General features: G+C 36.2%; 2 protein-coding genes across 4 annotated transcripts in view; one reads left to right on the forward strand and one right to left on the reverse strand.

Moving 5' to 3' along the window:
* Positions 1 to 358: 358 nt before the first annotated feature.
* LOC113114849 (heat shock 70 kDa protein 13-like) lies at positions 359 to 4,587 on the forward strand. Its single transcript, XM_026281920.1, has 5 exons — positions 359 to 482; positions 987 to 1,327; positions 1,407 to 1,620; positions 2,051 to 2,218; positions 3,459 to 4,587. Exons 1-5 carry the CDS (start codon positions 458 to 460, stop codon positions 4,025 to 4,027), a joined length of 1,317 nt encoding a protein of 438 aa, XP_026137705.1. The 5' UTR covers positions 359 to 457; the 3' UTR covers positions 4,028 to 4,587.
* A 348-nt stretch (positions 4,588 to 4,935) lies between these two features.
* Positions 4,936 to 15,904, reverse strand: part of LOC113114840 (glycerophosphodiester phosphodiesterase domain-containing protein 5-like) — a 38,540-nt gene continuing 27,571 nt past the window's right edge. Inside the window, exons 9-18 of one of the 3 annotated variants that reach the window (XR_003293791.1) lie at positions 14,496 to 14,578; positions 13,108 to 13,258; positions 12,288 to 12,509; positions 10,674 to 10,831; positions 10,333 to 10,480; positions 9,921 to 10,003; positions 9,063 to 9,077; positions 8,025 to 8,137; positions 6,973 to 7,189; positions 4,936 to 6,330 (exon numbers count right to left, since the gene is read on the reverse strand). Coding sequence is in view for 2 of the 3 variants with exons in the window: in XM_026281907.1 (XP_026137692.1) it covers positions 6,263 to 6,330; positions 8,025 to 8,137; positions 9,063 to 9,077; positions 9,921 to 10,003; positions 10,333 to 10,480; positions 10,674 to 10,831; positions 12,288 to 12,509; positions 13,108 to 13,258; positions 14,496 to 14,578 (1,041 nt within the window). In the remaining variant the exon portion in view is untranslated. The remainder of the gene's footprint in view (positions 6,331 to 6,972; positions 7,190 to 8,024; positions 8,138 to 9,062; positions 9,078 to 9,920; positions 10,004 to 10,332; positions 10,481 to 10,673; positions 10,832 to 12,287; positions 12,510 to 13,107; positions 13,259 to 14,495; positions 14,579 to 15,904) is intronic. The other 2 variants (XM_026281907.1, XM_026281908.1) reach the window with 2 other exon arrangements.

Consider the following 15,904-nt stretch of genomic DNA (forward strand, 5'->3'; position numbering starts at 1 on the left):
ATTTATATTTATATATATATATATATATATATATATATATATATCCTTACTTTTCATATTGTTCAAATGTATTATTATTATTATTATTATTATTATTATTATTATTATTATCAATATTATTTGTTCGTTTGTACCATAGACAGTAAAGGTTTGTACCGTGCATTCTGTCTTGCGCAGATGCGCACAAGAATGTTGAGTTTCTTCCGGTTTCGAAATTAAAAAAAGATAACAGGAAGTTGTGCAGAGGTCCGATCGCGCTTTACATTGCATTCTGGGAAATGTAGTTAATATCAGCAGTTCCTATCACATTGGAGACCATGCTACTGATTAAAACAACTACAACCCCCATCATCCAAACAGTCGATATTAGGTCGACGTGTATGTTCGTTCGGCCGGCGCAGATACTGAATGAACATCTCTTATATCTCAAATATCCATAAAATATTTGGTTGGTAACATGGCCGGGGAAATGTCCATAATAGGTAAGTGTTAAATTAAACTAATGTACTCGTAAAGATATATGTCAGCTCTAACAGAATGACCATCTACGTAGCAGTTAGCTAGAAATAGGACTGACGCATCTGTCATGAAAGTAAGAATTGACTGTACGTGGATGACTACCGGTATACCAGACAGACAGATATATATTGTACAACTTTAGACAACAAAAAAAGTCAACAACAAAAATAGACACAGCTGGTATCTGTTCTTCAAACTAACTTTACATTAGTTACAGTGGCTATGTTTCAAAATCTAGTTAGCTATCTTTCTAATCATCATGTTTGCGCATTAACGCACCAGGAATATGGTCTAGAATTGTCGTGTTTTACTTTTTTTCTACACACCACGTTTTATATACTTTTATAATATATATGAACGACATGCTTATAGTAACCATTAAGTTTTATGGTAACCTATATGACTATATAATTTCCTGATATATCACTTTTTTTCTTAGTCATATATATTTCTGTGTGTCCCTACAGGTTCTGTCATCCTGGCTTTGTTCCTGGCAGGATATCTGGGACAGCAGTACCTGCCCCCTCCGAAGCCCAGGGTCATTGGGTTGGATCTTGGGACCACTTTCTGCTCCGTGGGAGTGTTTCAGCCTGGCACAGGCGAGATTGAGGTTATTGAAGATGACAAAGGTCGCAAAAGCATTCCGAGTGTGGTGTCGTTCACCTCCACCGGTGTGTTTTCTGGACATGAGGGCCAGGAATTGTCTGACATAAATCCTCAAAACACAATTTATGATGCCAAGAGATTTATAGGGAAGATTTTCGATGAAGACACTTTAGAGAAAGAGAGCGCTCGATACCCGTTTAAGGTAAACATTTGATATTATACAGTCTTTAATTGCTCTTGCAATGCTTACAGTGTCTCTAACATTTCTTAACTTTTTTTAGGTGATCTTCAACAACGGGAGTGCAGAATTTTTAGTCTCTACAAATAGCACCTTCACAGTTACTCCCGAATTCATCGGATCTCGTCTCCTGTTGAAAATGAAAAAGATGGCAGAGAAACAACTAGGAGTACCTATCGATAAAGCGGTTATATCAGTGCCAGCAGAGTTTGATGAGAGGCAAAGAAACTACACCGTTAGAGCAGCTAACCTAGCTGGTGAGTTTACTACTCACTTCTTAAGGTGTACATTAATCGCAAAAGCTGGACATTTTAGTCGGAATCCACAATTTGGAATTTCTTTACACATTTATTGCATTGACCAAGGCACTCAAACAAAAAATAAATTAACTGAAATTGCGACTTTTCTTCTCACAATTCAAACTTTTCCCAGTTCTGAGAAAACTCAGAATTCAGTGGAAACAAGTCAAGAGTTGTGAGATTTTTACAATCAGAATTGCAAGGAAAAAGTCAGAATTCTAAGTTTAGATCTCGGAATAATGACTTGTCTTGCAATTAACTTTTTGTATTTTTTATATCACGTGGCTATAATGGTCTTCCCTAGAAATCAGTAAAAATATCCTTGTAAAAGCTGCTAATGTTCTATAATAATGAACTGATCGATCATTTTGCATGTCTTCCTCATCAGGGCTGGACATCCTGCGGGTGATAAATGAGCCCACGGCGGCAGCGATGGCTTATGGACTGCATAAAGCAGAAGTCTTTAATGTGCTGGTGGTGGATCTGGGAGGAGGAACACTAGATGTGTCACTTCTTAATAAGCAAGGTGGCATGTTCCTTACCAGAGCAATGGCAGGTGAGCTGGGTGATATGACATTATAAATGTATCAACTAGGAGAGATTTTACTATGGAAGGTATACTGTATTTGTGTGATTAATGGGCAGGGCTGCTTTATGCTATTTACATATTTGAGATACATCCTGCTCCGTATTCTCTCCATTATTACAAGTTTGTTTGTTAAAGCAAAGGCAAGGAAGAAATAATCGGTGTAACATGAAGCAAAGTTTAGTTGTATTTGGTCGCTAACCATTCTACACATTAATGTAGAATTCAGGCACTTTTACATAAGCGCTACCTCCTGCAAGAGAGTGAAATTGCATTTTTGTTTTGCCGTTTTTGTTCAGACTAATATTATAATGCATAAAATACATAATCCTTTATCATTTCCAATTACTCCTTTTCTTTGAAATGGTTTAAACTTTAAAGGCTTGAATGACAGGTTCATCATTCTATAAAGTGTTTTGCTTTGTCACAATTATGAATTCCCTAACGTTATTCCCCCTGTCCTATCCAACAAAAAAGAGGCGACTCAGTATTTTCTCCGTCGTCAAATCAGCCTTACAAGTACCAGTTGTCTGTTTGTTTTCCTGGCAAAGAGCATGTTTAGCCGTTTAATTTTTGCACGTCATATGACCAAACAGGACAACGATTTGACGTATCGCGCACGCGCGGGCGAAACAGTGCGGGTCACGTCATTTCTTCATGGCAAAATTCATGCACCATGCATAATAAAAATAAACATTCTAAGTAGAAAACCATTAGGAGCGACAGCACAACACACACCTTTAAAATATAAAACAATTAATTTGTATTATCTTATTATGTTTGTAATACGTTAATATTAGAATTTAAATATATTAATTCAAATTTCATGGATTTATTTTTATTTATTTTTGTAGTAATGTAAATTTTTCTAGTTCGGTTCTACTGTATTCATTTTGAGTTGTTTTTTTAAATCCTCATACAGTCTTCACAAATGATTTAGAAAATTCAGAGAAAATCATTGAAATTCATGTTTTAGAGAATGTAGGGACTCTGGTTATGACCTTCTGTATTTGAATACTCGTACCACGTTTTTCCCCAGCCTCTGTGGTTTGACCTCAATGGGTATTTAGGTTAGAAGGTTTTTGGGTAATGCAATCTCAGCAAAACCTCACTGACATTTACCTACCACACATGGAAATGGTGTCACATCAGGTGCACAAGCGTCCTCCTGTTTCAGCACGAGATTAACGCATGGTCTTCATCTCCACAGGTAATAATAAGCTTGGAGGGCAGGACTTCACCCAGCGTTTGCTGCAGTACAGCATCGAGCGAGTGCGGCAGCAGTATGGCGTGCCTCCTACTCTTAAAGAAGACATCCACCTCCTCCGACAGGCCGTGGAAGCTGCCAAGCTCAACCTCACCCAGGAGCCTCACGTCCACCTCAGTGTTCCTCTTCACCTGCAGACAACGGGAGCGAACGGAGCGCAGGAGGAAAAAGTCCTGTTTCAGGAGAAGCTTTCACGGGAACTCTTTGAGGAGCTGAATGCAGATCTGTTCCAGAAGATTCTGGCACCCATTAAGACTGTCCTCATTGAGGGTCATTTAGAGAAAGAGGAAGTGGATGAGATCGTCCTGGTGGGAGGGTCTACGAGAATCCCCCGCATTAGACAGCTCATTAGTCAGTACTTTGGAAAGGAACCAAACACCTCAGTGGACCCTGACCTGGCTGTGGTGACCGGGGTGGCCATTCAAGCAGGCATCATGGGCGGCTCTTGGCCTCTTCAGGTCAGCGCAATTGAGATTCCCAACAGGCACCTTCGTAAGACCAACTTCAGCTGATTGGTTGAGAGACTTAAACTGCTACTTTGTCACATGACTGCTATGTGCCAACAAACCAAAAACTGGTTAAACGATGTGTGTGTTACATGTTTTTGCTTCCTTAAACACATTCGCTTTGCAATGAACTCCTGATTGGGCCAAACACAATGGTTACTGGAGCATCTGGACTTGTGGGCCCTAATTAAAGTTTATACATTTATCTTCGCATTGAGAGAATGTTTTTTTCCCGTCATCTTGAGCAGGTGTCTGCTTGGGACCATATCAATTAGTTTATTGCTATCTTTGTGCCTAACTGGTACTAACTGTGCAATAAGTCTTTGACAACTGGTTTTAGCAGGTTTAATGATGTTATATTCAGGGATGCAGCTGTTTGTATATAACTGAATAATCATTCCAGTCTCCACTATTTATTTATTTTGCCCAAGGCTAGTTCTGATTTCAGCTAGCTGTTTCTGTCTACTGGAGTTTTGCTTGTGCCTTTTTATAATTGCCACAGTTAAATGTGTACCGTAGACTAAGCATAGTCTGATTTGTACTTTATTTTTAAAGACTTAGTCTTTTTTTGTGAGGCTTTCATTTATATATATATATATATGTGTGTGTGTATTAGTAAACCATAATAACACCTGCCAACTGTTAAATATAAATCATTTAAAAATTTACCAGCGTGGTATTTAGTTCATTAACTCTTCAAACTGAAGCTTTTATAAGAATGTAAATTAAAAGATATATAAATGTTTACATATATATTTCATGTTAAGGGTGACATTTTTCTGCATATTATAAAAGTGAAGTATAATTACCCACATGGACCAAACAAAAAAGAAAGAAGATGTTGCTTTTTGCGTTGACCAGTTTTGTTTATATAATGCTAAAAGCTTAATATAAAGAGGTGAAAATACTTTTTGCAAAGTGTGAATATAGTTTAATGCACTTTACATATAGAGGAGTTCAGAACACTGCACAAATTCAAAAGGGAAAACGATTATCAGTGTGAATGCATATTCAAAACGTTACTGTAATTGTAAAAAACACTGAATTCTATTTTTGTACAGTCCTGTACCATTTCATTTGTTGCATTATGTACAGAACCTTGTTTGTATGTGCGATTAAAGTCCTTTAACCTTTGCTACTGTGCAAAGAAAAACAAACCTTGTTAAAACTGCAGAGTTTGTTTTATTGCTCGACCTCTGAAACACATCAATACAAAATAAAAACATCAAACGGCACAAGCGTTCAGCCTCGTCCTCTGTGTGACAGCACAAGCCACTGTAAACAATGTCACATCTCACATTTACAATATTAAGTAAAGGGTCAGGACATCTCAGCAATGGGAAGCCCTGTACAAAATATTTAATACATGAAAAGCCACTCAAACAAAAGTGTTGAGACTAAAAAGACAACGTCCGGACAAGGACAGTGTCTTGAGTAATATTGCACAGCATCGAAACTCCAAGCCAGCTTCCTTTATAAACAGTGTTCAACTATACAATCTAAACTCAATTTTGGACAGACCCTTGGTTTCTGTAATCCACCATTTAAACCTAACTAAGGGATTTTTTTTTTATTTTCCTAAATTAAACCACAGATATGCCAAACATAAATATTCCATGTAATCTGGCATCATACCTACTTAAACGATAAGGCTGGATGATTTCCTTCCAAAATGACAACTGAACCACATGCTAAATAGATGGTATATTAAATACAGCAAATATAATTTGAAGGTCAAAGGCAGGCACTCTGTAAACACCTGTTTATTCTTAAAAACGCACAACCGTTTGAACAGAAGGCATCATTAGACTGTTAATATCACACCAAACCAGGGTCTAAAAATAAAAATTAAAACTGGCATAATGTGTTATACTCCACATTGGCTGGCTATGGAAGATTAAAAAAATAAAATCCCCAAAACCCGACAGATAAAATCCACTATATTATCACAGGCATGCTTTCAATACGAAGCAGGTAACGGGCATTCCAGGATCCTCAAGCGTTACGTAGGGGAAGAGGCCACAGATTTGGAAAGTCAACAGAAGAACCGCACTTCCTACTTCTCTTTACTGTCCAGAATTTAAAACGAGCAACTTAATAGTGAAAAAAAAAAAAAAAAATCTGTACAGGGGTCCATCAGAAACAGTAGGCTAAGAGTTGAGTCAGTAGTTCAGAGGATGGACCACAAGCCCGATCAGGATGTGATGTCCTTTTTTGTTCCATGAGTCAATGAGCTATGTCTTAATTGGTGTAGTAGTTAAATCCATTTTCCATATAGGGTTCATCGCTACTGACTCCGTTGCTCACCTCTGTGGAATAAGACGACAGGAGGCCATACAAATTATGCTTAACGCCCACAACATTTACAAATCTCCATAAACCAAGGATCTTCAATCATATCGGCTCTGTTCCAAACCCTAGTGAGCTGCCTAATGCAACAGCACTTTATTATATCTGTGAAAGCCGTTTAAAACCGTCAATCACATACTTTTTCTACCCAAATGAGATGGCCAAAGTCAGTATTACAAAATGGAAACTAATTTTTACTATTACTTTTCTTTAACAATATCAATAGAAAAAATATCATATAAAATATAAAACAGTTATTGAAAATTGTAATAATATTTCACAATATTACTGCATTTTTAATTCTATAAATGAGGCCTTTTGTGAGCAAAAGAGACTTTTTTTTTTTTAAATAACAACAACAAAGAATACCTACTTTCGAAATGTAAAAACAAATGGTAAGGAGTGCATGTGTTATCATTTACTAAGTTTATGCCTGTATAGAACATTTCTGCTCAGTCATAAGGTTTAATATATTAATATGCTTTTTATGCAAGCTACTTATGTAGTTTGCACACTTGGAACAGAGCCAGTGGTGAAAAAGCAAACTGTAGAACTTCTTTGTGAATTCCACATGGGTTAGTTATCATTGCCCTCATACTCACCAAACGCAGGCCAGAGTTACTCTGGCCATTGGCCTATCATTCAAGCTGTGGGATGTCAGCGGAGTATGGATTGATGGAAGAATGGATGCAGAAAGAGACGGGATGGTGGCAGACAGTGAGAGACAGGAAGGAGAGGAGAGGGAATGAGATGGAATGGGATGAAGGGATGCGGTGACACAGACTCAAACCCAGGAGGTAGACAGCTACTGTGGCTGACCTTAGACAGGGCAAACACACACACAGAGGCATGCAAACATTGCTGGGACACATGCTCACACAATATTAAATCAAGAAACACATTGCATGCAACACATGAACAGTCAACTGTACATAAAATCGCAAAAAAACCCATGACAGAGGGATTCTGTGTCACTCTGGAAGAGATAATGCGATAATGGACATTGGGTGTACATTATCCCACTTACTACACAGCTAAGCATCAAAGAAACACATCATCAATAGATCCTCAGCAGTGAATGGGTGCCATCAGAATGAGAGTCCAAACAGCTGATAAAAAACTTCACCTTGAAAACACATAGCCTTTCATTTCACAAGACATTACTTGATGGACTAGAGTGGTGTTTCTGAGTCGGACTCATTCTGACGGCACCCATTCACTGCAAGTGAGCAAGTGATGTAATACAAAATTTCTCCACATCTGTTCCGATGAAGAAACCCATCTACATCTTGAATGGCCTGAGGGGGATTATATAATCTGCTCATTTTTATTCCTGGGTGAACAATTCCTTTAAAATAAATCCTATAAAGTCCTTCAGATTTGAGTCACATGATGCTGCCAAAGAGATTTCCTAACTTCTTGGTATAAAAAGAGAAACAATGTGAAGTAATATATGACACATGAAAAAATTACACCACTACTGTGCCATGGACAATGGAGAAATGTTAAGTCAAGTCATTATTATACAAAGATTTGATTGACCAATCAGAATCCAGTATTTCAGGGCACAGTGAGTGTAATAAGCTTATGTATAGCACTCTCATACACATGCAATAAGAGGAAGGTCAAAAGGATGTGGTTAGGTGGCTCTTACCAGAGAAGATGAGCTTCTCCTTCATGATGTTGACATCTCTGCTGGATCTCCTGACGGCTGCGCTCAGCATGATCTGCTCTGGGTTGTAACTCCGCATCCCGCTCATTCTCCACCTGTGATCACGTGCACACAAACACACACGTACACAGACTGACCTTAGTGACATCTCCAAACAGAGTTCACACTGATACTGCTGACTCAGCTAATAAAACCTATGCTTTTTTAAATCGTTACGCTCACAGTGATCTACTAAAGTAATTGGTAGTCTCTGATATACACAGTGTGTTTACACTACCTATCAAAAGTTTGGGGTCAGTGAAGAAATTAACACTTTTTTAAAAAAGGAAGCATTAAATTGATCAAAAGTGAAGACTATTATTCAATTTCATATTAATATTTAATTCTTTAAACCTTCTATCTATTCAAATAATCTTTAACAAATATATTACAGTTTCCACAAAAATATTTAGTTACGGTTTTCAAATCTTCATGTGATACTGAAGACTGGAGTAATGGCTGCTGAAAACTCAGCTTGGCCATCAAAGGAATAAATGATATTTTAATATGAAATATATTTATATTAAAACAGTAAAACCGTTATTTTAAACTGTGTATTTCACACAATTACTATTTTACTGTATTTTTAATACTAAAATATATATATATATATATATATATATATATATAGCCAGCTAAATAGTCTGTAACTGTCAGCCATGTGATTGTCACCCCCTAGTGGATGAGTGCGGAATGACTTAGCAATACCATCAAGTCTTCCTGTTTGTGAACTTTTATCCAAGTCATTCCACATAATGTACCTCAATTAAATATAAATTATATGTTAAATGATAAGCAGTGATATTAAAGTGTAATCATGTGGGCTGTGGTTTAGTGAGAAGAGTTAGTAATAGCATTGACAAAATACAGGTAGAACGAAAGATCCAGGCAGATAGATCGAAACAGGGTTATACAGAGAAAGAAGGGCAAGAAAGGGAGATATACACTGGCAGCATGGGCCAACAGCGCTGACCCAATTACCTGATTATGTGATAGCTGAGAGATGCCAGAATGCAGCAGAGAAGAGGAGCATGCACATCAGGCAGAGAGCAAGAAGAAGAGGAGAAGAGGTGGAAAAAAGGGTACAAGAGTAAAAGAAAGGGAGAGAATTAAGAGGTCAGTTCAAGAAAAGCAGATGCAAATGTTTCTATGGCAAGCGCAGCAAACGTAGAGGATCCAGAGCCCAACATAAGATTGAGTTTTCAGTTCACACATTTACCAGTGATGCTGATCTCCAGTATTAAACATAATATTGTAATGCAAAACATCATCAACGCAAACACGTTTTCTTCTTATCCTTCTTTCCTTCTCTTTCACGCTAGAGGTAATCATGTTTCAGGATGCAATAATATTTGTTTTGTAAAGGTCAATCAATGTGAATTTCCCATGGCAGGCTATATTTGATTACATCTGATGATACTACAAAACATTTTTTGAATGTTTATGGTTAACTAAAACTAAATCTAAAATTAATTGGGAAAATAAAATAAAATCAGTAGATGAAAAGCTTAAATATATATATATATATATATATATATATATATATATATATATATATATATATATATATATATATATATATATATATATATATATATAAAACCAATAAAAAAATAATAAAATGCTAATAACATTCTTTATCATTTATTTAACATTAACACTAAACTAAACTAAATAAAATTAAAACATAAAAATAAAAGCAGATTCAAAATACTAATAAATACTACACCAGTAAATAAATAATCCAAAAATAACACTGAACTAGAACTAGGTCTTACTTTGAATAAAACCTCATCCCTATAATCTACAGCATACCATGTCAAACAAGTGAACACTTACTTCTGGAATATAAATATTCCCAGAACTACAGCAAAGGAAATGAGATCAGTACAGATCCATATCAAGCAGTACTCATCCGGACTCTAGAAAAAAACACAAATGTTAATAAAGCACACAAACACCAGTAGATGGCGTAAGAGAATAGCCACAGCCACAGCCATATCACAGCCATTGCAAGATCATTTTTTAATTCTCAATATTTATTTATTAAATAAAAATGTTTAATCTCAATCTTGTATTTGCCCCTTACCATTAATCATATTTTTAAGTTATATTCTAGAAAAAGGCAGTATGCTTCTTATTTTTAATAAAGGCCAGAACAGCAGATGCAGACCAATTACATATCTTGGAAAGCATGAAGGCTTTGAGCCGATGCTTTATGAATAATCTATAAGCAGATGGGGGTTCATACCATGAGCCAGAGCGGATAGTGCACCTTCCTCAGCACCTGCGGGGCCTCGGAGGAGACGGACGGCACCCCACTGCACCACAGCAGGGAATACAGCCACGGCTCGTTCACCGAATACAGAGTCAGACTGATGTTGTTCTCATTATACAGCCTATTAAAATAAACACACAGAATATATATGAATAGCTTTTACACACTTGACAGCGCAATAACAGGTTTTTGCATTTCCAGTCCATTACACTAGTGGCACAGACACTGCAGCTTTTGTTCCAAAACTGTCCTGTATTATGTAATGTAGATGTTGTAAGCGAGACCAGATGTCTGTAAATAGGGCAGCATCCTACCGGACGTCCTGCGCAGATGCCTGGTTGTAGCGCAGCAGGACCCTGCTGATGCCTTTATGATGAAGTGTGTTGAGAGGCAGCTTCTGCACAGATGTCTGCTGTAAACTTGGAGCAACACTCCTCACCATCTCCCTGTTACTGTCCAGCGTCCACATCACCTACACAACACACACACACACACAAAATTGAAATGTTTTTACATATATGCAACACACACACATGTATATTTATTTCTAATTTACATACATTTATTTCTGTTTTAAACAGATGCTGTTCCTTTTAACGATTTATGCATCAAAGAATCCTGAAAATCATAGGTTCCAAAGCAATATTAAACAGCACAACTGTTTCCAACACTGGGAATAAATCAGCATACTAGAATGATTTCTGAAGGATCATCTGACACTGAAGACTAGAGTAATGATGCTGAAAAATCAGCTTTGCATAACAGGAATATAGTGCATTTTAAAGTATATTAAAATAGAAAACCACTTTTATAATTTGAAATAATATTTCAGAATATTAATGTTTTTTTCTGTATTTTAATCAAATAAATACAGCCTTGTTTAACAGGAAAGACTTCTTTAAAAAACAATTAAAAAAACTTGTCCCAAACTGATCCCAAACTTTTGAATGGCAGTGTACATAGAACCTTAAAATAAAACCATATAATATTTATCATTTTTATGGCCAAAATTAGAAATTCTATTAGCCTGGAATTTAAATCAAAGATATTTTTATAACAGTATAGCAGACTAAAATAGATATATAATTTATATCTCCCAATAATGTGTCTTAGTAAGACAATATGCAAATATGATATGATAGAATTTTGTTATCAGACAAAGTCTGAAATATTTCTTGTGTGACAGTATTGTGAAACAATGGTTTTACTTTGAAAGCATTGTAGTTTTTATTGTGGATGGCAAAACCTATAACGCAATGTATTACAATGATGATTGAGATATCATAATGACAAATGTACATTCCTCTAAAGCATGATGCATCATTTTTGATACTCAAATTAAAACATGATATATGGATTAACAAATAAAGCCTGCCTTTTTCACCAGCACTTGACCAACTAATACTAGAACTTACATTTCTATTCTATTCTATTCTTTAAAAAATAAAAAATAAAAAGACACATAGCTCCGAGTTATACCTATTGGTCTGATTGCTTCTATTGTTCTCATTTGTAAGTCGCTTTGGATAAAAGCATCTGCTAAATGATTAAATGTAAATGTAATGTAAAGCCAAGCTGATTAAGTCCAGTAAGTGCTCATTGTGAAATAAAAATAGTAGTTATTTTTTAAGAATACCTTTAAAAAAAAAAAAAAAAAGCACAACAGATTTTTGATCATGTTGATAATTTAAATGCCCTAGAAATTTGTATATAAAACAAAATTCAGTAGGATTTATAGGGTTAACTTTACAACCATTATGCAATTAATATTAGCCACTGCTAGGGGGCGCTACTACACAACCTCACAAATCGGAAACAGTTTTGTATCCTGAATCCAATCCCTGAACACGTCTCTTTCAACCCCTGACCAAGGACAAAGAGATTTCCATTAGCACATCAAACGTGAGCATCACTCCCTCGAGACTGACCTGCTGTTGTGGTATTCCGGATGTCAGAACAGTGTCCAGGGTGAGGTTGACCCAGTCGTGGCGGTGGGGGTGATTGGCCGGCGGTCTGCGCAGAGTGAATACGGCTAAGCTCTTGGACTTAGCTGCTAGTTTCAGCATCTGCTCCAAGCTGCAAACTGTCTGGTTCCCAACTGACCAGCGCTCCGATGTTGACATGTACTGCACAGTCCAGAAGGGATCATCCTGCGTTCAGTAAAATCAGTTAGTCCAGCTGTACATACTTATACAATAATGTAAATGTAGGTCCTAATGTTTTAATATAAAGTCTTAAATGTTTTGCACCGAAACCAGCTACAATTTAGTTTTATGTTACCTTTACATTTAATTAAATAAACTGTTTTTGTACTGTACCTTTAAGATTTTTATATGTTAATGTGCTGACATCATAACTGTGACTTGTTCTAAGTGACCTGTTTCGCAACATCATTTCCATAAATGATCAACAGAGGAAGCTTTATATGAATATTAAAGCACATCTACATAAACTGGGGAAAAAAACAAAACATTTTGAGTAGAAATAATTGTCATTCAAAATTTACTAGGAAATTTCACAACTAATAACAAAGAAGCAGCAAGTACCACATTGACTTAAACATTACATTTTGAAGTAGAAAGACACTTTTTATTTACAATTTGGAAAATTCATTGAACTCTTATAAACGTACACTATAAATCTAAAAACACTCTTCAGTCTTACCATAAATAGATCTATATTACTAACACTACTACATACTATTTCAGCTGTACTGTTGACATAGTTTAGAGCCAACATGACCCACACCTTTAGAAACCACTGGCCAGCGTTCAGTGAGGTCAAATCAGTCCAGTTGAAGAATGATGCATCGTCATACTGTCTGTCCGGGAACACTCTTCTCACGTTTGTGGTTCTCCTCAGCGTCCGGTCTCTCATGAGGAACGGCACACCATCAAGACTACAGCCGAAGCAGTATATGTGATTAGACAGCACTAAGATTGAAACTGAGAAAATGCTTCCATTAAGGCTCAACCTGCCAGCACTGCTGGATATTATTCAATGATAAGAGAGAGAATAAATGAGAGAAGCTGACTTGCTCTGTGATTGACAGAAAAAACATCGGAAAGCATTTACTGAATGGTGGAACGGTTTTGCAATAAAAGCAGTATTATTGCAACTCATTATTATTTATTTAGCAGCTGCTTTTAACAACCCACAACCTGAAGTTAAATGCCTTACAAGAGCTCAGTGGTACTTTGTAAACCAAACTCTCTAAGGATTGAACCTTTAGATTACCAGCCAAGATGTTTGGCCTCTTAGCCACCGATTTCATTTTAAACTAGAGGATGCCAACCATAGTAACATGTGGCCTGGAACAACTAATCACAAATTAGGGATGGCTTCAATTTCAAGTATAGTGTTTCTCACAATAAATATTGTTCCAAAACAGCTGCACAAAACATTTTTTAACATTTAACTTTTTTTTTTTTTTTTTTGGCAACACAATGATCAATATGGATGATCATGAGAAAACAGCCTCCAAATTTGAACCATTTTATTGTTTAAATGATGAAATTGTATTTTAAACTAAGGATTTGTCTAAGGAGTAATTACAGAATAATTACCTTTTTAAATGAGGTTTTTATATTATATTAAATATATTATGTTTTTACATTATAAATCAATCAGTTACAATTATATTGTCCTATATTTTAATATTCAATTATAATTATAATAATTGTATATTTAAATATAAACATATTTATAAACATGTAGAAGAAAATTACTGTAGATGTAGATGCTGTCCATAGAGTGTTGCTTGTATTTGTATACATAAAAGAAATAGACGATGGATGATATATCAATCTAAAAAAGCCTGAGTGATGACTGTTTTTAACCAAAATAAATTACAACCCAGCAGATGGACAATTTGTGCTCCATTATCTAAAGATGCGTGTTAAGCAGGCAGAGTAGATTATAGCTTAAGGGGGCTTCTTTATACAGTCTTCCTGTCCATCCCAATGTTCAATTACTATGCACTCACTGGGCTAAGAGACGTCACGCCACCCTCTCATTACAGCAGTCTCACACAGCCACACAAGCATTCACACACTGCATCCACATACACATGCTCTATACAATCTATTGATTGATTTGTAATAAGAGGAGGAGAACCAGACAGAATAAATGAATACCTGATGGTCACATCCGCCTCCAACCCGCTAACATTCCTCTGCAGAGCTCTGTTGAACGATAGGAGAGTGTTCTCTGGAGCCAGCTTAACAAGAGCGGAAAAAAACAATGTATATTTAGTATATTTTATATAATTACATAAAGTATAATACAAACTAACATTTATGTATAAATATTCATTTATTTGATTTATAGGAGTTTAACTGGACTCTATCTTCAAGCATGATGTACGCCAAAAAACAACAACAACATGGAATCGGAAAAGTTAAATTCCTGAAATGATTAAGTGAAAATGATACAGAGAATAACATTGCATATCTGAAGCTGAGAATGGAAAGATCTTTGTTAAACCAAAGTGTGAGACTCCTCTCACCCTGCTCTTCAGATATAAATCAATAACTCATCTCATGAAGGTTCACGGAGTGCTTGAGGGCAAGACACATGCACAATCTACAGCTCCTCTGTGGTTCATGCTCATGCAAAGGCATGCAAGCAGCAGCTTGAGATCATCTGCACACTTCCGTTCTAGATGTACTAGTACATGTGACATCAATGCAAAATGAAGGACGCCTCGTTTGAAGCACAAGAGAATGAGGAGAGGAATATATTGGGATCAGTATGCATGTGTCTTTGGAGAGCACTTCTGGTTATGTCTCGCATTTTTTAATCCTGGCTTTTAAAGCCATGATGGTTGATACTACACCAATGCCTGCAGTGTTGTAAAGGCTTGTTTTCAATCCAAGTTTGGCTGTTTACAGCTGTAGCTAGGAGTGGCAGAGGACAATTACGGTAAATTCTTCCAAAAAAATTGTGCACTAATAGGCTACCTCAAATGTTACATAACACTGCTGCTATAGCAAGCCACCCATATGAACGATGATTTTATTGTTCAATATCTTTCTCAATTATCTTCTTTAGCCCTATTTAGAGGAGGACCAGCTTTTCCCAGAGCAAATTAGGCAAATTTGTTTCACATGTGATTTAATACAGACTAAATGAGTAATTTAAGTAATAAGTAATTACATACATTATATATATATACACACACACACACACACACACACACACACACACACACACACCATATTACATATTAGTTTATTTAGATCGATTATGTGTATGTAGATAGAAAGATTTAGACTACAACTGTACAAAAACATTTGCCATTTTTTTTCTGTGTTGCTATAAAAAAAATAATAACATGCACACGTTAAAAGTGTATTTGCCATTTCAGAGCACAATACACCAATGATACACACGGGTCTACTGAAAACCCTTCATAACCACCAAACCTTGAACAACGCCTACACCGAGATTCTCCGCGGCTCTTTCCTGAGTTATATTTAGCTATGGACAAGCCAGGGAAAAGAAATATGAGAAAGATAAATGGAGGGAGAGAAAGATTGTGAGG

This window comes from Carassius auratus, chromosome 15 (genome assembly GCF_003368295.1).
Source record: "Carassius auratus strain Wakin chromosome 15, ASM336829v1, whole genome shotgun sequence".
Taxonomy (NCBI): Eukaryota; Metazoa; Chordata; class Actinopteri; order Cypriniformes; family Cyprinidae; genus Carassius; species Carassius auratus.

What these genes read in the sequence shown, in the direction of transcription:
- LOC113114849 (XM_026281920.1), top strand. Translation starts at nt 458, where the DNA reads ATGGCCGGGGAAATGTCCATAATAG. An exon ending in CGGGGAAATGTCCATAATAG is followed by an intron (nt 483 to 986) that starts GTAAGTGTTAAA and finishes GTGTCCCTACAG; the next exon opens with GTTCTGTCATCCTGGCTTTG. An exon ending in GCGCTCGATACCCGTTTAAG is followed by an intron (nt 1,328 to 1,406) that starts GTAAACATTTGA and finishes AACTTTTTTTAG; the next exon opens with GTGATCTTCAACAACGGGAG.